The following is a 20,998-nucleotide window of genomic DNA, read 5'->3' as shown; positions in this document are numbered from 1 at the left end:
ATCTGGCTCCCGAGCCCTAGGACATGAGATGGCTCTGAATAGGGATTATACATTTAGAGGTCGCTGTTTGTTGCACACGAATGAAAGAGAAACTCTGACCAAGAATTGAACTTTATCCCAATCAGTAGCTGATATCCCCTTTTACATGAGAAATCTATTCCTTTTCACAAACAGACCATCAGGGAGCGCTGTATGGCTGATATTGTGGTGAAACCCCTCCCACAAGAAACTCTGAGGACCGTGGTACTCCTGGCAGTTTCCTGTCTGTGAACCTTGTTGCATTGTGGGAAATAGCTGTTTACAGCTGTTTCCAACTGCCAAAAAAGCATAGCAGCTACATCACCTGCCAACAGTAAAAATGTCACCATGTAATAAATGTCAGAATATAAATCAGGGATTTAAAAGATTTTACAATGGGCAAACACTGACAAAATCATTTATACATAATTATTGTAAAAATGAAGCACTTTTTTATTACATTATTTTCACTGGAGTTCCTCTTTAAACAACTCATTCAGATGAACTAGAAGCCTGTCTAAGGTCCCTTTTACACTATATCAGTTGCTCTCAGTTATAACTGAAAGAAAACTGATATTCAAAGTAATGCCCATGTTTCCCAATGGCTCAGTTCCCACTATATACGTTTTAACTGAAAGCTTTTTCACAATGCACTGTTAAGTAAAAAACCGCATACCAATGCGTACTAACGCATACCATTAAAGGTTCCTTAGGCCAGGAACGCGAAGAATCACTCGCTTTCCCAGCCTGTCTCCGAAACCGGAAGTGGCTTCCGGCGGAACCAGGACCATCGGAGCGAGTCTGCGTGGGTACCAGACAACTGCAGGGGGCTGGTAGAAGCCCCAGGTGATTAAAAGTAATTTTTTTAGGGTGACTTAACCTCCTTAGTGGTAACCCCGTGCTGGACACTGGGTAAGCCGCACAGGAGGATTTCTCAGGCCCCGCTGGGCCGATCTGCATAATTTTCTTTTTTTTTTATACACGCAGCTAGCACTTTGCTAGCTGCGTGTTACTCACGTTCGCCGCCGCCCCGCGCTGATTCGCAGCTACCTGCCGCATCAGAGGGTGCTCTCCCAACCCCCTCCCCCGAGACCCGTGCACTGCCTGGCCAATCAGTGCCAGGCAGTGCTGAGGGGTGGATCGGGCTCCGTCGGTGACGTCATCGCGTGCGTCGCCATGGCGACGGGGGAAGCCCTCATGGAAATCCCGTTCAGAACGGGATTTCAGGATGGGCATACACGCCGGCAGCGATTGGCGCATACGGGGGGACGCCGCAGGGAGGGGGGAAGCATGTAGCTAGCGCTAGGCTAACTATATGCTATAAAAACAAAAACTCAGCGGGAATCAAACCGCCAGGGAGGTTAAAGTGAACCTCCGGACTAAAAATCTACTCAGCAGAACTGAAAAGGCTTAGTGTTTCTTAAACAGTTTCACAGCATCAGAGCTTTGTTTTTCTTACCAAAGCATAATTTTTAGCTGCATTTTTAGGTAAGCTCCACCCATCAAAGAAAAAAAAGCCTGGGCTTTTTTTCCCTGATGCTGTGCAGAGCATGATGGGATTTCCTATGTTGTTCACGTTGCCTAGCAACTGGGAGAGGTGCTCAGGACAAAGGACAGTTGGAACTGTGTCTCATGCTCCCTGTCACCTCCTTTCAACCAAAAAGATGTCTGCCATCATGAAATCAAACATTTGCCTGTTCTTTTAAAACAGTGTGGGTAAGAGATTATATTGCCTATCTTAATTAACATAACTAATGTAACTTAATGACAGTATGTTTGTTTAGGCTGGAGTTACTCTTTAAGTGTCCCTTTAAGAAATAGTAGCAATCCCTTTTGCTTTTTTCCTCTATTCACTGTTTGTTTTTTTGTTGTTTTTGTTTTCTCCAAAACAGAATCTATCCTATCAAAGAGGTTCCCATGGAAACGGATGCATTAACAGATTGGCTATATCAGCGCTTTGTTGAAAAAGAGGAGCTCTTGTCACATTTTTATGAAACAGGTATTGCAACGTGTGATTTATTGCCTTGATTAAAGGGGCACTATGGCGAAAAATTATGTTTTATAGCCACTGTACTATGCCTAGCTGTTTGTAGAGCATAGTAGCTTACATGTAGTGAGGCACAGGGGCTTTTTTTTTAAACACTGACATCACCTTGTATACATTATCAGTCACGTCGGCAGAAGTACCTTTCCGACGCCACTTAGCCTGTTCCATGTAGTTGTAGGGAGGCAACTTTCCCTGTTGCTGTAACTGACGTTACAGTTTTCCCCTCTCTGCAGCGCTGGAAGGTTTGTTCTAAATTTCAACTGCACGATCGTGCAGTTATAGTGATCCCCCATGAGCCGTAAAGAGTAGCAGCTTATGTGCTGTGAGGGGAGTGGAACGCACCCTCCCTCTTACGTGAGACGCAACTGCATGTGAGGAGGACTGTGGAGGAATGCATCATCATTACTGATGACGCTGCCCGGCAAGGACCCCTGTAGCTGAAGCTGGCATGTGCTGCGCAGACAGAGCGGCAGCTTGCAGAGCAGACACAAGCGCTGTAGCTGTGTCCTGCTAATTGTACAGTAGTTGTGATTGTTTTTTTTGTGGTGAATTTTTTTTTTTACCCAATCGTTTTTTCAGTATTTTTTTCTAAAGCAAATTGCAGGTAGTTATTCAGCCAGAGTAATAAAAAAAAAATGAATAACTACCTGCAATTTGCTTTAGAAAAAAAATACTGAAAAAACGATTGGGTAAAAAAAAAAATTCACTACAAAAAAAAACAATCACAACTACTGTACAATTAGCAGGACACAGCTACAGCGCTTGTGTCTGCTCTGCAAGCTGCCGCTCTGTCTGCGCAGCACATGCCAGCTTCAGCTACAGGGGTCCTTGCCGGGCAGCGTCATCAGTAATGATGATGCATTCCTCCACAGTCCTCCTCACATGCAGTTGCGTCTCACGTAAGAGGGAGGGTGCGTTCCACTCCCCTCACAGCACATAAGCTGCTACTCTTTACGGCTCATGGGGGATCACTATAACTGCACGATCGTGCAGTTGAAATTTAGAACAAACCTTCCAGCGCTGCAGAGAGGGGAAAACTGTAACGTCAGTTACAGCAACAGGGAAAGTTGCCTCCATACAACTACATGGAACAGGCTAAGTGGCGTCGGAAAGGTACTTCTGCCGACGTGACTGATAATGTATACAAGGTGATGTCAGTGTTTAAAAAAAAAAGCCCCTGTGCCTCACTACATGTAAGCCACTATGCTCTACAAACAGCTAGGCATAGTACAGTGGCTATAAAACATAATTTTTCGCCATAGTGCCCCTTTAACCGCACCAGGATTAAGTGGAGTCTTCCGAAACGGCTCTGCAGCAAATTTAAAAACCACAGCTAGTCTTGGCGACTGCACACGACTCTCACGGGGTTCAGGGCTCAAACCGCTGACTGTCATCGAAAGACGCTTCTAAAAGCCGTAGGGACGCTGAATCATGGTCACCCAGGACTGTCGCTGGTTATCTTTGTAGGTGACGGTTTTAGGAACAATCACTGTACGGACTCCTTACCACAGTCATTACTGTTCTATGGGGGGGGGGGGGGGGGGGCAAAATGAGCAGGAAGTGCCAAGCAGAAGCCATGGTTCCTGTTAGTCATTTAATGAACTGGTGTAGTGAATCACTTAAAGGGGCGCTACAGTGAAAAACTGTAAAATTTAAAACATATGCAAACCTATACAAATAAGTACATTTTTTTCCAGAATAAAATGAGCCATAAATTACTTTTCTCCTATGTTGCTGTCACTTACAGTAGGTAGTAGAAATCTGACAGAAGTGACAGGTTTTGGACTAGTCCATCTCTTTGTAGGGGATATATTTATTTTCAAAAGCACTTATTAAATGGCAGTTGCTCTGTCCAATTGCCAAAAAACTGTGTAGGGAGCAGGGAAGCTGGCCAGCATCAATGTTTAAATCCTTTTTTGGGAATATCTTTATAAAGAATAAAAGCCTTGCTGAGAATCCACTATGAAGAGATGGACTAGTCCAAAACCTGTCACTTCTGTCAGATTTCTACTGCCTACTGTAAGTGACAGCAACATGGGAAAAAGGTAATTTATGGCTCATTTTACTCTGGAAAAAATGTACTTCTTATCTGTATGTTTGCACATATTTTAAATTTTACAGCTTTTTTTCTGTAGTGCCCCTTTAACATCATTGAGGCCAGTAAAAATGTGTTCATAGCGTAACCACTTACAGCGGACCTGAACTCAGAACTTCCTGTCTGGTTTAAAAGATAAGCAACAGCATAATAATGTTTAAGGAAAAAAAAACATTTTTTTGTCACAGCTGATACAAATCCTGCAATAAATCTGTAGTGTCTACTTCCTGCTCTCATGGAAGCAGACAAAGGGTTAACTTCCTGTGTTAACAAATTAGCTTCACTGCCGAGGCTGCCAAATTTTTGTGCTGACACACCACTGAGAGATCAAATTTCAGTTGTGTCTCGAAATACTTACAGGGTGGATTTTTCTGTTTTCCTTCTGTCCAGTGCAAGAGTTCAGGTCCACTTTAAAACTTCTCTGGCAGGATGTGAGACCAGCCTTTCAGTCACTTTCCAGTGCTTAAAGGACAACTGAAGTGAGAACAATATGGACGCTGCCATATTTATTTCCTTTTAAATAATACCTGCAGTATTGTCTGAATCACATCAGAAACAAGGATGCAGCTAATCTTGTCAGATCTGACAATAATGTCAGAAACTGATTTGCTGCATGGTTGTTCAGGGTGTTTGGCTAAAAGTATTAGAGGCAGAGGATCAGCAGGACAGCCCGACCAGGTGTCTTTAACTGTGGGGGCTGGCTTCTGGACAGCCTCAAATCTTGATGATGTAAGAAAAGGAACAGCTTGGTCTGTTAGGAATGGGAAGATGTCACGCCTAAAGTTGAGTGCTTTAGAACCTAGGTTGTCAACGTATGGTACGCGTACCCCAGGGGGTACTTCTGATGGTTCCAGTGGGTACTCGAGCTTGCTATATTTAACCAAGAATACAAAATTTTGAGTTTTAGAAAATATTATTTAACCACTTCCCGACCGCCGTATATACAATTGGCAGCCGGGAAGTAGACCCCGCAAGGACCGCCGTATGTACAAATGGCGGCGGTCCTTGTAGGGCATGGGCGGCGCGATCGCCTCATTCGTGATGCGATCGGCCGCCGGGGACTGGCTCCGCCCACCTCGCGCTGTAACCCGCCGGCCGTTCGGAAGCGCCGGCGGGTTACTAGCACCCGGATCGCCGCATACAAAGTGTATAATACACTTTGTAATGTATACAAAGGGTATTATACAGGCTGCCTCCTGCCCTGGTGGTCCCAGTGTCCGAGGGACCACCAGGGCAGGCTGCAGCCACCCTAGTCTGCACCCAAGCACACTGATTTCCCCCCCCCCCCTGCCCCCTGATCGCCCACAGCACCCCTCAGACCCCCCCCCCCCCCCCCTGCCAACCCCCCAGACCCGTTTGCACCCAATCACCCCCCTAATCACCCATCAATCACTCCCTGTCACTATCTGTCAACGCTATTTTTTTTTTTATTCCCTAAACTGCCCCCTGCTCCCTCCTGATCACCCCCCCGTGTACTGTATGCGTCTATCCCCCTGATCACCTGTCAATCACCCATCAATCACCCCCTGTCACTGCCACCCATCAATCAGCCCCTAACCTGCCCCTTGCGGGCAATCTGATCACCCACCCACACTAATAGATCGCCTGCAGATCCGACGTCATATCACCTCCCAAGTGCAGTGTTTACATCTGTTCTCTACCCTAAACACCCACTAATTACTCATCAATCACCCCCTGTCACTGTTACCCATCAGATCAGACCTTAATCTGCCCCTTGCGGGCACCCAATCACCCGCCTACACGCTCAGATTGCCCTCAGACCCCACCTTATCAATTCGACAGTGCAATATTTACATCTGTTCTTCCCGCTAATAACCCACTGATCACCTGTCAATCACCCATCAATCACCCCCTGTCACTGCCACCCATCAATCAGCCCCTAACCTGCCCCTTGCGGGCAATCTGATCACCCACCCACACCAATAGATCGCCCGCAGGTCCGACGTCCGATCACCTCCCAAGTGCATTGTTTACATCTGTTCTCTACCCTAAACACCCACTAATTACCCATCAATCACCCCCTGTCACTGCTACCCATCAGATTAGACCCCTATCTGCCGCTAGGGCACTCAATCACCCGCCCACACCCTCAGAACGCCCTCAGACCCCAGCCCTGATCACCTCGCCAGTGCATTGCTTGCATCTATTTCCCCCTCTAATCACACCTTGAGACACCCATCAATTACCTCCTGTCACCCCCTAGCACAACTACCCATCAGATCAGGCCCTAATTTGCCCTGTGTGGGCTCCTGATCACTCGGCCAAACCCTCAGATCCCCCTCAGACCCCCTTCCGACCACCTCCCCAGTGCATTGATTGCATCTATTTTCCCCTCTAACCACCCCCTGAGACACCCATCAATCACCTCCTGTCACCCCCCTAGCACTCCAATCCATCAGATCAGGCCCAATACAACCTGTCATCTAAAAGGCCATCCTGCTTATGACTGGTTCCACAAAATTCGCCCCCTCATAGACCACCTGTCATCAAAATTTTGCAGATGCTTATACCCCTGAACAGTAATTTTGAGACATTTGGTTTCCAGACTACTCACGGTTTTGGGCCCGTAAAATGCCAGGGCGGTATAGGAACCCCACAAGTGACCCCATTTTAGAAAAGACACCCCAAGGTATTCTGTTAGGTGTATGACGAGTTCATAGAAGATTTTATTTTTTGTCAAAAGTTAGCGGAAATTGATTTTTATTGTTTTTTTTTCACAAAGTGTCATTTTTCACTAACTTGTGACAAAAAATAAAATCTTCTATGAACTCGCCATACACCTAACGGAATACCTTGGGGTGTCTTCTTTCTAAAATGGGGTCACTTGTGGGGTTCCTATACTGCCCTGGCATTTTAGGGGCCCTAAACCGTGAGGAGTAGTCTAGAAAACAAATGCCTCAAAATGACCTGTGAATAGGACGTTGGGCCCCTTAGCGCACCTAGGCTGCAAAAAAGTGTCACACATGTGGTACCGCCGTACTCAGGAAAAGTAGTATAATGTGTTTTGGGGTATATTTTTACACATACCCATGCTAGGTGGGAGAAATCCCTCTGTAAATGGACAATTGTGTGTAAAAAAAAAAAAAAAATTGTCATTTACAGAGATATTTCTCCCACCCAGCATGGGTATGTGTAAAAATACACCCCAAAACACATTATACTACTTCTCCTGAGTACGGCGGTACCACATGTGTGGCACTTTTTTACACCCTAAGTACGCTAAGGGGCCCAAAGTCCAATGAGTACCTTTAGGATTTCACAGGTCATTTTGCGACATTTGGTTTCAAGACTACTCCTCACGGTTTAGGGCCCCTAAAATGCCAGGGCAGTATAGGAACCCCACAAATGACCCCATTCTAGAAAGAAGACACCCCAAGGTATTCCGTTAGGAGTATGGGGAGTTCATAGAAGATTTTATTTTTTGTTACAAGTTAGCGGAAAATGACACTTTGTGAAAAAAAAACAATTAAAATCAATTTCCGCTAACTTGTGACAAAAAAATAAAAACTTCTATGAACTCACCATACTCCTAACGGAATACCTTGGGGTGTCTTCTTTCTAAAATGGGGTCATTAGTGGGGTTCCTATACTGCCCTGGCATTTTAGGGGCCCTAAACCGTGAGGAGTAGTCTTGAAACAAAAATGACCTGTGAAATCCTAAAGGTACTCGTTGGACTTTGGGCCCCTTAGCGCAGTTAGGGTGCAAAAAAGTGCCACACATGTGGTATTGCCGTACTCAGGAGAAGTAGTATAATGTGTTTTGGGGTGTATTTTTACACATACCCATGCTGAATGGGAGAAATATCTCTGTAAATGGACAATTGTGTGTAAAAAAAAAAATCAAACAATTGTCATTTACAGAGATATATTTCTCCCACCCAGCATGGGTATGTGTAAAAATACACCCCAAAACACATTATACTACTTCTCCTGAGTACGGCAATACCACATGTGTGGCACTTTTTTGCAGCCTAACTGTGCTAAGGGGCCCAAAGTAATGAGCACCGTTAGGCTTTACAGGGGTGCTTACAATTTAGCACCCCCCAAAATGTCAGGACAGTAAACACACCCCACAAATGACCCCATTTTGGAAAGTAGTCACTTCAGGGTATTCAGAGAGGGGCATGGTGAGTCTGTGGCAGATTTCATTTTTTTTTGTCGCAAGTTTGAGACAAAAAAAAAAAGTTTCCATTTCTTCTAACTTGCGACAAAAAAAAAATGAAATCTGAAAACTTTTACCCAAACCAATAAATATAGGCTGAATTGTTTTTTTTGTTTTTTTTTTATCAAAAACATGTTTGTCCACATTTTTCGTGCTGCATGTATACAGAAATTTTACTTTATTTGAAAAATGTCAGCACAGAAAGTTAAAAAAAATCATTTTTTTGACAAAATTCATGTCTTTTTTGATGAATATAATAAAAAGTGAAAATCGCAGCAACAATCAAATAGCACCAAGAAAGCTTTATTAGTGAAAAGAAAAGGAGCCAAAATTCATTTAGGTGGTAGGTTGTATGAGCGAGCAATAAACCGTGAAAGCTGCAGTGGTCTGAATGGGAAAAAAAGTGCCTGGTCCTTAAGGGGGGTAAAGCCCACGGTCCTCAAGTGTTTAAATAACGCCTAATTAGTGTTAAGCTAATTAAAATCAATAGTAAATGCTTGGAAATTGTTTAGAACCAATTATCATGTACTACGATTAAATCTATATTTGTCAAGGGTTTCTTGGGATAATGTTTACTATGCTAGGGGGTACTTGGTGAGTACAGGGTTTTACAAGGGGTAAATGCCAATAAAATATTGAGAAACACTACTTTAGGAGGTGGGTGGGGGAAGCGGTTAGAAAATGCTTTTCATGTTGGGTAAGGGGTCGGGAAGCAATAGATTGAAAAAAAAAACATTTTTGTTAAGGTGCGTTTTAAAAAAAGGTTTTACTTCCTGACATGGGAGTCAAACTTATTACCTCATGCTTCACAGGCAGAGGCAGTACCTCTGATTATCTACTGACCATCAGCATATAAATACAGTATTTATGTTTGCAACCATTTTAGGCTACAGAAGACTTACCAAGGCCGTGTTCAGTCTCTGTAGTATAACCTTTTTTTTCCCCTCTCTTTCAGGTGCATTTCCTCCCCCACAGGGACAGAAGACTGCCGCCCCCAGGAAGATGACCCTAAACAACGTCTGGCTCTTTCTTGTACAGTCGTTCGCCTTTTTGTCAGGGTACATGTGGTACTGCATTCTTCACTATTTTTATCATTGCCTATTTTAAAAGCTCAGAGGGACCTGAGGACTCCAATGTAGGAAGTTGCAGATGCTCTTGTGGATGGAGAGAGCACCATGTTATCTGTGTGAATGTGAAGAAACCACAGTCAACAAATTTGCTGACTTGTATTTTTTTATATTTTTTTTTTTTTTTTTTTCTGCCATTTTAAGCTCCTACCAAGGGTCGTTTTAAACTTTCGTGATATTACGGATCAGTGTCGGCGACCTGCTAATGAGTTTTTAGCAAGTGAAGTTCCTCCTGAATTTGTTTAAAAATGAAGGCCGGGCCTTTCTTGGTAACCGTTGATCTGTCCGAATACCGCACAGAAAACTTTGTTGAAGGAAAAAGCTTGGTGGATTCGGTGTTTACGTCGAGTCGCTCCGAGCCTTCGATCTCTAAGCATTGGGTGTTGACCCCCCCCTCCTCCAGACGCCGCCCAACATAAAGACTGTGAAACGCGTAGCACATTTGGCCGTGAAGGCCAAGGAACGCGTTGTGACGAAGAGTCCGTTGAGATTTCATAGAATAGGTGTCAGTGCTCCTCTCTCTGTCATGGCATCAGAAAATCATGTATCCAGTCTGGCCAAGAACATGATGGTCATTCTTGTTTTACGTTCACCACAATGCACCTGGGTAACTTTTCTCATTATCGTTGAGGAGCAATGTCTTTATATCCGTAAGAATTCATTGTTTTCTTTTTTTGTTTTTCTTTCTGCGTGTTTTGCGATGCACCATTTTGTATGTGAATTTTATCAATGTAGTATATTTTTTTCCCCTCTATTTGCACTTTTTTTCCCCCCAATGTAGTTACATTTCTGTGAACTGTTAAGTGCACATACTGCTAGAACCACCATCTGATGTCCCTCAGCCTGACCTGTCTCTCCACGTTAGTATCATCTCATCGTCTCGATATATACATGTGTCAAGCGGGGGAAGAGGCCAGGAAGTTATTGTTCAGCCAAATACAGGGGGCTGACTCGGACCATATGTGTCCTGTATTCTTTCTCTCGCTTCTTTTAATTTGGTTGTGGGGCCATCGGCCCCTCGTGTCAATTTGATTTCTCAGCCATGTTGATATTTTGGATTTTTAGGGCATTGCAGAGTCCGGATTCTTAGCACAAGTTCCCAGATGTCCCTTTGGTTTGCGGAAGGTTGCAGCTGCCGCGTGAGCAGTTGAAGAAATACCACTGAAGGACAGCTGTGTTAAAATCCACATTACACATTGTCTGTGATTGAAATATGCAGGTGTGGAGAAGCAAAATGGCCTCCAATTTCCGTTACTCATCTGATGCCTTTAGGGTTTGTGATTGTTTCCTACTGGACAGTATTGAAGGGAAATTGTATACGGTTAAAGCCTGTGTTTTTTTTTTTTTTTTTTTTTTTTTTTTTTAAAGCAGATTTACAGTCTGGCATTATATACAATAAAAATTTTGTCTACCTACTACTTGTTGCCCATATCCTACCTGCCTTTTGCCCAAAGTGATGTTATCTTTATAAAAAGAAAAGATTGCTGGCAACAAGCATTCTGCTATTCCCTCCTTCCCTGCTCAGACAGAGGAAGCGGTGCTGAGAAAAATAACATCCTGTTGTGTAAGATCTCAGTGCAGCTTGTTATATCAAAAAAAAAAAAAAAAAATTTCCCTGACAGCCAGTCACATGGTGTACCAGGAGATAGTGAAAGTAAATATTTTTACCATTTCAGGCACTTTTATTTTTAAGCAACTTTTATTTTCAAGCAAGATTCCGTTCTTAGACATTATAATGGTGTGGCGAATCTGTTGGAGCAAAGGGGAAATCTTGACTGTAACTGCACTTTAAAGAGACTCTGAAGCGAGAATAAATCTCTCTTCAGAGCCTATATATAGCAGGGGCATGTGTGCCCCTGTTAAAACGCCGCTATCCCGCGGCAGAACGAGGGTCCTTTACCCCCCCAAATCCCCCCTTGCAAAATCTACGACCAACTTAGTTGTAGATTTTGCTGCTGCTGGAGGCAGGGCTAACTGCTGCAGCCCTGCCTCACAGCGCGTCTATCAGCGGCGCATCGCCGCCTCTCCCCCACCCCTCTCAGCGAAGGAAGACTGAGAGGAGCGGGGGAGAGGCGGAGATGCGCGCTGATAGACGCGCATGGAGGCAGGGCTGCGGCCATTAGCCCTGCCTCACCAGGAAGAGATCCCCGGGCACCACAGAGGGGATTTGGGAGGTAAGGGACCCCCGTTCAGCCGCGGGATAGCGGCGTTTTAGCAGGGGCACACATGCCCCTGCTGAATATAAGAGCTGAAGCGAGATTTATTCTCGCTTCAGACTCTCTTTAAGGCAATAGCCAATCATAGTAGTCTATCTTACCTTAAAGTTGATGCTGAAATAAACTTAAATGAAAGTAACTATATCTAATTTGTACAAGTACATAATCAGAAGTTCCAGAGATTTACCCAGGAGAAATAACAGTAATGTTGAGACTGTCAGGAGGAAGCCCCTCCCCTTTTACCATCCATGTCTCACAGTTAATCCTCTAATGTGATGAATATACATACATGTACAATGGCGCCTGATCTTTTGTTTCCAAGGGGAACTTCTTGTTCATGTTCCATATTGCCAATTCATCGATTACACCTACACAGTATGACATGTATGATCAATCTCTCTCTACCAACACATCTGTTTGCTAAAGGTTTACTTAGCCTTTATTTCCCATCAATCTACATTTCATATCCAATTCTCAGATCGATTGAACGCTGATAGGTTCAGAAGAGAATGTCAGAAGCACCTGATCTGCTGCATGCTTGTTCAGGGATTATGGCTAAAAGTATTAGAGGCAGAGGATCAGGAGGACAGACAGCCAGGCAACTGGTATTGCTTAAAAGGAAATAAATAGGGCCGCCTCCATATTCCTGATCTCTTTAAAGGACACCCGAGGTGAAAATAAACTAATAAAATAAACAATTGTATTTATCTTCCTTCTCCTAAAAAAATGACTTTTTAAGATATTCCACATTTTTTTTCTATATTTAAACCTACTTTTTTAAGTTTTTAGCTCTGGCATACTTCAATGAATGCGTTATTGAGCAGAAGCAATAAAACAGTAATATCTATGGACTATTGACCCTTTCTATCTCTTTCCTGCTCCCAGAAGCCATTTTCTGCCAGAAAAGTGTTTTATAGTTGTAATTTCTATCAGTGAGGCTCACACTTTAGTCTGACTCAGTCCTTACTCCGAAAGGAACTGCCACTTGCATACCTGATGTTTAACTCTTTCAGGCAAAGAAAGAAAAAAAGGAACACAGCCTAGTTATTTGTGTGCTAGGCACTGTACATACACATGTCTATCTAATCATGGCACATGTCACCTCGGGTATCCTTTTTAAAGAGAACCTGAGGCGTAAGTAATTTTAAAAAAGCAAATACCTAAGGAGAGGGAAGCCTGGATTCTCCAGAGGCTTCCCAGGCTGTCCTCCGTTCTCCTGCCACTGGCCGGGACCCTCCATAACATAGGGCCATGCTCCGCTATAGGTCTGGCTTACTGCACTGATGCGGCCACACTCGTGCAGGCACAATATGGCCGCACTTATGCCTGGAGGGGAGCATGGCCCCAATGCGATTACTGAGAAGGATGGCCGCACTCGGCAACCAGAGGACGGCGTCGGAAACCTCTATAGCGTACATGTCAAACTCTAGCCCATGGGCCAAGTCTAGCCCTCGGAGCCATCAAATTTGGCCCTTAAGCGGTTTCCACACTTTGCATTATGTTTGACCCACTCTAGACCACCAGGGAAGATGTAAGAGTGAAGCCCTAGGTCACCAGGGAAGCCATATGAGGGAGAGGTGGGGGTAGCTAGACACCAGGGAACTGCACTGGGGGGGTGTAATTAGACACCAGGGTAATGTTTAGGGGCGCAAAGGGGGACCTTAGGACACCAGGAAACCGTTTAGTGGAGGGAGGGAGGTGGACACTAGACATGAAGTCCTGTGACTTGGTCCTAGTGTTCGATTTCAGCCCACTTGTTTGAGTTTGACACCCCTGCTCTATAGGATCCAGAAGCTGCCCTCTACTTAGGTAAGTATTTACTTTTTTACGCCTTGGGTACACTTTAAGAAAGCAAGACAATGTATCCAAAGTAAATGACATTTTACTGCACTGGCAGATTGTTCTGACATCGTTCTCAAGCTAATTGAGTTTGAGATTGTGTTATTTTATCACTTACATATCCGAGTGTTCCTTACAGCGTGAGTAAATCATTTTCCTTGAGTGACCTTGCCTGGCAGTGATCCTGATCACTGAGGGGAACCTAATCTTAAACCTAGTTTTGTAATGAGGGAAATTACTCACTATAGGTTTAACTGTCTGGACTTTGATCAGTTCTGGATCACTGGCCATAAGGTGCGTTACTTGCATCTGCTTAACTGCAGAAACGGTTACATTATTTTTTAATACGTAACCAGTTTCCATTGTAACAGTCAGGTCAAGCAGCTGATTTTATCTGTTTGACAATTACAGTTGCAGTGGAAAAGTACAGTATGTTCAGAGTTCCTGTTCACCTCCTTCTGCCAGTTGCCAGAGTTAATGTTTGGACAGTTTCCTAGGTTTAATCTACATTTGCATCTTCACCACCTACACAAAGTCAAGTAACCCCCATTTGCAGGGAAACAAAAAAAAAATGAACACTACCCAAGTACATTCTTTTTGTACACCTTGGAATGCTGGTCACATGACCTGTGTGCCTGTTTCCGAAATCTCTTCTTCACATCTGCTCACTGGAAGCATCTTCATTTCAGTACACCCCTCCTTCCCCGAGCTTTTGGGTTGCTCCCGAACTCCACATAGTCAGGCTTGCGGATAGGTTAAAATCGTTTTCTTATCCTAATGACCTCATCCTAGCAGGCAGGCTACCTCCTGTAGTGGCTGTTGGACACAGAACCAGACTTGCCATGGTCACTAGTTGTGATTTTAATTTGTAGTTTTGCTGCCCTTCAAGTGGCGTCTGCAGAACTAGAATGCCTGCAATTGGCTCCTGTTGTCAGCTTAACACAGCAAGTATCGCCATATTGATTCCTTTTATCGAATTATGCAGAAAAATACATGAGGTGTCACTGAGCGTCACTATAGCCGTAATTCTCATTGCGGCCTATAGAGGGGCCCAAGTGATCGGGACAGTGCTGCGGCCGAAATTTGTCAATCTGATTTTGTCGGGCTGTCGTGCAGTGTTTACAAACCCTGGCACAAACGGAGCTGTTATGGTTAGCAGGAAGGCGGAGAGTTTGGTTCCATGGTTAAGATGTCCTGAGTAGGGATGGTCCACCAAGGTGCATTTTCGATTGGTCCATTTTTAAGCTGCATAGATTTACTGACACAATTTGCATAATCATTAGCTCAAAATGATTTACATCTTATGGACCATTCCTAGTTTTGAGTGCAAGAAGGGTTTGCTTAAAGTCAATGGAAATCGATTTTTTAAAAAATCAGCCAGATACTTGAGGAAAAGCTTTGGGTCCTATAGAGCCGCCCCGGTCCCCTCCGTTGAGTGCTGGCTCTCCTGTTTGAATCCCCCGCCGCGGGGGACTTCGGAAGTCTTCGGAAGCGGAGTCCTCTCGAAGACATGCAGCTCCATACTGCGCACGCTAGAGGAGAGAGGCGCGGGAAGGCTCTATAGGACCCAGAACCTTCCTTCTTCTTAGGTCCATCAAGTTGAACTCGATGGACGTATGTATTTTTTCAACCCAAATAAGTATGTAAGTATCTGGCTGATTATTTTTTTTTTTTTTATGATTATAGACTTCAAAATAACTTAGAAAAGTCCTTCATGTACTGGATTGGAAGAATTATGGGAACAGCAAATATTTGTATTTGTACACGGTTATAGTTTTTATTTATGACAGAGGTATATTCCACTTGATACACTTTCAGAGTGGTGATTCTTTAAAGGGGAACTGAAGAGAGAGGTATATAGAGGCTGCCATGTTTATTTCCTTTTAAGCAATACCAGTTGCCTGGCAGCCCTGCTGATCCTCTGCCTCTAATACTATTAGCCATAGCCCCTAAAAAAGCATGCAGCAGATCAGGTGTTTCAGACTTTAAAGTCAGATCTGACAAGACTAGCTGTATGCTTGTTTCTGGTGATATTCATATACTGCAGCAGAGAAATAGACCAGCAGGGCTGCTAGGCAACTGGTATTGATTAAAAGGAAATAAATATGGCAGCCTCCGTATACCTCTTACTTCAGTTCCCCTTTAAGTGAACTACAAACAGTTCTGTGGTGTATTTTGTATATTACTTTTTGTTCTGTGTTCCTTTGTATGGCGTTCTCATCAGGGCATTATCCACGCTGTGAACAGTCATTTTTTTTTTAATTGTGTATGGATCGAAGGAATTTAATGGAGAATTCCGCATAGCGTCGTTGGATTGTGCATTGACTAGAAATAACATTTTTTATTTTATACCTGTTAAACCTATTTTGCCCTTCAAAGTTACCATCTACAAAACCTTTGAATATTCAGACGGTCTTTAATTGGGATGCTGACTTGTGCCAGGAAGTTAGTTGGAGAGATATCTAGGGGAAACAGCATGACGGATCCAAAGATAACGGAGTTGCCTTAAAGAACAATAGATTCTGCCTAGAATAGGCTTAATTTAAAACGGCTGGAGCTGTACCAAATACCTTCTGAAAGTGCAGAAAATGCAGGCCAAGACCTGTAAACTTTACCTGGCTAGAGAGAGCAACTGAAGAGCGTTATTCACATTCATTGTCTAATCCAATGACCGTTTGCGGAGTTCTGCTTTAATAACACCTGAGGTTCCCATTCAGGGTAGGAGGCTGCCATTGGTTGGCTTACAGAAGCCTTGCTAGATAGGGACAGAGCACACATTTGAGGCACCACAGCAGGTGACACTCCTGTCCCAAAATGGCCCTGTTCTGCTGACTTGACTAGGGACCTCCAGTACTGGATGGTGTTTTTAGTTATTCCAGTTACCAGACCACTTCAAAAACCTGTCATGGGGGTAATAAAGGGTGCTGCTTCAGCTAAACTTGTGCCTGGCTGATCCCAAACTCTGGCTGTGACTCTTCTCGAGCCACTCTGTGGAATGTAAAAACACCTCGTGTGTAAGAATGGTGTTACAAACAAGTACAAATCGCAGTTCCTTGCAGTTTTGTATTTTAAACCTGGCTGTAAATTAAGATGGAGAAATTACTTTTAATTTTATTTTAAAAAAAAAATTCAGCAGCACTGATATGTTTTAAAACCACAGAATTCCACCTCAAAACCTTTGGAGACGGCTTTCTGTCATGCTTCCCCTACACTCTGGAACTCCCTGCCACACCCAATCATGACAGCTCCATCATGGAAGCATTTAAAGTGGACCCAAATTAAAAATACAAGATTTCAGAAATAAAATCTATTTTCTAAATCTATAATAATAAATAGCAGCCTTTTTTTCAGCTGCGTGATGATAAATATAAAATATTTTACATTTATTGGAGGAGCCCCGTCCTTCCTTTCATATTTCCAGGACAGAATCCGGCAAACTGGTGGAGTAGGTGGTGTCTGGCAAAGGAGGAATTGCTAATGGCTGCTACCTGTATAATCCTAGTTATGGAAAGAGAAGGATGAAAAGCATGCACTGAAATGCTCATAGGCTTGAAGGAGTGTTTATCTTTGTATGTGTCAGAGTGGTGCAACTAAATATTTTGAATTTAAAAAAATTTGTTTGGTTTGGGTCCGCTTTAAAGAGACTCCGTAACAAAAATTGCATCCTGTTTTTTATCATCCTACAAGTTCAAAAAGCTATTCTAATGTGTTCTGGCTTACTGCAGCACGTTCTACTATCACCATCTCTGTAATAAATCAACTTATCTCTCTCTTGTCAGACTTGTCAGGCCTGTGTCTGGAAGGCTGCCAAGTTCTTCAGTGTTGTGGTTCTGCTATGAACTCCCCCTTCCAGGCCCCTCTATGCACTGCCTGTGTGTTATTTAGGATTAGAGCAGCTTCTCTCTTCTCTCTTATCTTTTACAAGCTGGATAAATCGTCCTCTGAGCTGGCTGGGCTTTCACATACTGAAGAATTACAGACAAGGGCAAAGCTGTTTGCAGGAAGAAACAAGCAGCCTGAAACTTCAGTGCATGAGAACTGCAGGGAGAAAGAAACACACAAATGATCTCTTGAGATTCAAAAGGAAGGCTGTATACAGCCTGCTTGTGTATGGATGTATTTTCTATGTGTGGACATACTGTACATCAACCTACTTCCTGTTTTGGTGGCCATTTTGTTTGTTTATAAACAAACTTTTTAAAACTGTTTTTAACCACTTTTAATGCGGCGAGGAGCGGCAAAAGTGTGTCAGAGGGTAATAGGAGATGTCCCCTAACGCACTGGTATGTTTACTTTTGTGCGATTTTAACAATACATATTCTCTTTAAGTCCAAACTGAACAGTCACCTGTTTAGTCTGGCATTTATGGACACATGACTATTTCCTCTGTAACACAGTCCAGCCTGAAATCCTGTATTGATCTGAGACATATCTATGCGCTTTGAGTCCTGTGGAAGAAAAGCGCTTTACAAATGTTATTTTATTGTATAATTCCACTTTAAGGAAGTCTGCAATGGCAGCTTACATATTCCTCTCATTACCAGTTCACTTTAAGCCCCCACTGTACTGACACTGATGCTATTCATGGCAACATTTTGAAGGATTTAGGATTATATATTCCAACCTCTTAAAGCGTTACAACTAAGACTTGTAAAAGAATCTGGTAATCTATTTATCAACATGAACTATGAGTCATCTATGTATAGTTTCTGAACGATATGCGTCAATGGCAAGTTGTATCGCAAACTGAATTTTATGTGCCAGAAAAGATTATACTTTGGGATCTGTGACTTGTGGAGTTTAGTCCATGGTTAACTTTTGAACAGTATCTTTTATGTACTAAGAATGGTTTATTTCAGAGCAGCCATTTTTCCTTAGTTCCTTAGAACCATTGGGCTTTCCTGTTACCGGAGGTCCACTCTCCTCCTAGGGCCTGCTCACACTATACGTAGTTTTGACTCGTAAAGGCACAGTTTAACCCTTGCGCACTGCCGCACGCGTTGCAATAATAGTTTGTAAACACGACGCGTGCCTAAAAGCATACTCGTAAGGGAACGCACGTTAACATTTCTCCAGAGTTCTTTCCAGGAGATCATTTTTCACCTTCACTAGTAAAAACGTTCCTTTGGTACGTTTTTCACTTACTAGTTGTTGAAACGTCAAAAAAGTAATATCAACATTATTTTGAGTATTTTCTTCCTTGCTGTGAGCTTTGAAGGCATTTTATTGAGGTGTGAAACTATCCCCTGGGAAAAAGCTTAAAGGATACCTGAAACCAGCTAACAAGAGGGAAGGCTGTGGATCCCTTTAGAGCAGGGATGTCAAACTGGTCCTGCGAGGGTCGAGGTCCTCACATATTTTTGGCACAGCTCAATTAATCCTAAACATTGGCATAGATCTGGCCCTCCAGGCCTGGAGTTTGACACCTTTGCTTTAGTCTTCTCAGTCCTCCCTGCATCCCCTCCTTCCATCTCCCAGCCCCCCCCCCCCCCCCGTTCTTTTATGTCAAAGAAGCTCTCAGGTCTCCTCTGAAGGCTTGGGAAGCACTGGGGTCTCCTTGAAAGTGCTCTTGAAACCACCAGCAGGCAAGGCAGGGAACTGCAGGTTTTTTCTAGAGAAGTAGAAGACCCATCTACTCAGGTCTCAGAGTACTTCCGAACGATAAGTGGCACTGTACTGCGGACTAGCAAGCGCAGACTCACATGTGCACAGTACGAAGTTGCTCATCTTCGGAAGTACTTGGAGACCCAAAGCAAGGAGACCCCGAAGACTCAGCCAATGGGAAATTTGAACGGGGGTCAGCAAGGGATTAAGGAGACTGAGAGGCAAGGGAAGACTTTACAGGATCCAGAGTGTTCTCTCTTCTTAGGAGGCTACAAGTATCCTTTAAGAGAAATGTTGACTGAATATGGGCCAAGGTGTGTTACGTAATGTGCATAGTGTAAACGGCCATTACATGTTTCTCCTCTACAGACCGTTATCCTCCTGGTCTTTATCAGTTGTCCAAAGAAAGTCACCTCCTGTGTGGTCTTAATAAATTAAAAGCCCATCTATGAGAAAAAGAAATAAACGAAAACAAACCTGTGGGCGGAGTTGGGCCTGTACACACTGCTGCATTTGCACTGCGTTTTTTAAATCGCAAGGTCTTTTGAAAAATCGTGATGACCTGTACACACTGGTGCGATGCATTTTTAGGACAACGCAATCCCAGCATCTGCTGCGCTTTTTAAGCGATGTGTTTGGAAAAAAAATGCATGAAAAACGCAATGCATACGATTTTCATTGTGTTTTTTTAGGTAAACAATCAGGAAACCATGAAAAGATAGCCTCAGCAAAATCTTAATTAAAAAATGCAATCGTATCACACTGTGTTTGCACTTGCGATTTTTTTTTTCAGTGTGTACAAGGCCCTAAGTTGGGCTTAACAGTACTTGCGGTATCTCCTGGTAGAGGTGTAATAGGAGATATCAGAGGGGCTAAAATGAGTATCAACACTGAACAGAGGCGTGCAAGGAGAATGTCCTGAAATGGACACCGTAGGAGAAGCTCTGTTTCTATGGAAAGAGGAGGCGTCTTTAAAAAGAAACTGTGTTGGAAATGCGTCAGGAATGGCTACCTCTGCGCACAGATGTAACATTCTTCTTAGTTTATGTTTTCAAAATATGGTCCAGCTAACATTTCAATAAACATGACATTTTTTTCTGTAAAAATAAAAAATAAAATAATCCCAGAAAAAATTTGATAAACCGCCTATAAAGTTAAAATTATAAAAGGGGAAAAAAATGTATAGCATTCTATGGATTTGTGCACTGAGAGCATTTTTTTTTCTGGTCATCATGAGTTTCATTTTTCTGATTCTTGTAAGCATTGCATACATATGTGTATTTTTATTTTATTTTTTGCCATGCTGTTTGCACTGATTAGGAATAATATAGGATATCTAATTTCTTCCAGGTTTCAAAACAGAGCTATTTATTGCTATTTTCACAATAGTTTTGTTTTGGATTATGCTTATGAAAAGCGCCGTTAGTGTGCTACATTGAAACACTTGGGACCAAAGCAGCATCAGCCGACATTTAACTTAAAAGATAACTGTCAAATAAAAATGTTTAGGTTTTGTTTTAAATCTGCAATACAACTACTAAATCCCAACTTCAAGAAACCTTGTTAGACTATTTTGGATGGTCTGGAAAAGATTTGGAACTTCTTTTGCAGCTTGTATCCTCTTCGGGAGGAATTTCCTGTTCTGACAAAAATTAAGTAGAACTCTCCAATCAGGATAAGGACAGCAGGAAGTAAAAACTTTTTTGGGGTGGGGAGGACTTGAGTGGGGAGAGTAGTGTTATTGCTGTAACTGCCTGTTTCCATGACATAATTTTTGTTGAAGCCATGGAGGTCCAAGAGGTAGGAAGTGAGATAAAATCTCCCTAGTCCAAGCATTGAAAGGGTTATCTAATGTTTATAAAGTATTTC

General features: G+C 43.1%; 1 protein-coding gene across 1 annotated transcript in view; it reads left to right on the top strand.

Annotated features, from left to right (window-relative positions):
- LPGAT1 (lysophosphatidylglycerol acyltransferase 1) overlaps positions 1-10,885 on the top strand; it is a 159,829-nt gene extending 148,944 nt beyond the window's left edge. The window contains exons 7-8 of the mRNA XM_068232934.1: positions 1,911-2,017; positions 9,299-10,885. Of these exons, the coding sequence (XP_068089035.1) occupies positions 1,911-2,017; positions 9,299-9,450 (259 nt within the window). The 3' untranslated portion in view covers positions 9,451-10,885. The remainder of the gene's footprint in view (positions 1-1,910; positions 2,018-9,298) is intronic.
- The last annotated feature ends 10,113 nt before the right edge of the window (positions 10,886-20,998 follow it).

Source organism: Hyperolius riggenbachi, chromosome 4 (assembly GCF_040937935.1).
Source record: "Hyperolius riggenbachi isolate aHypRig1 chromosome 4, aHypRig1.pri, whole genome shotgun sequence".
In the NCBI taxonomy this organism is placed as follows: domain Eukaryota; kingdom Metazoa; phylum Chordata; class Amphibia; order Anura; family Hyperoliidae; genus Hyperolius; species Hyperolius riggenbachi.
Note: the sequence above shows the minus strand (reverse complement) of the source record. Positions and strands in the feature narration are given on the sequence as shown.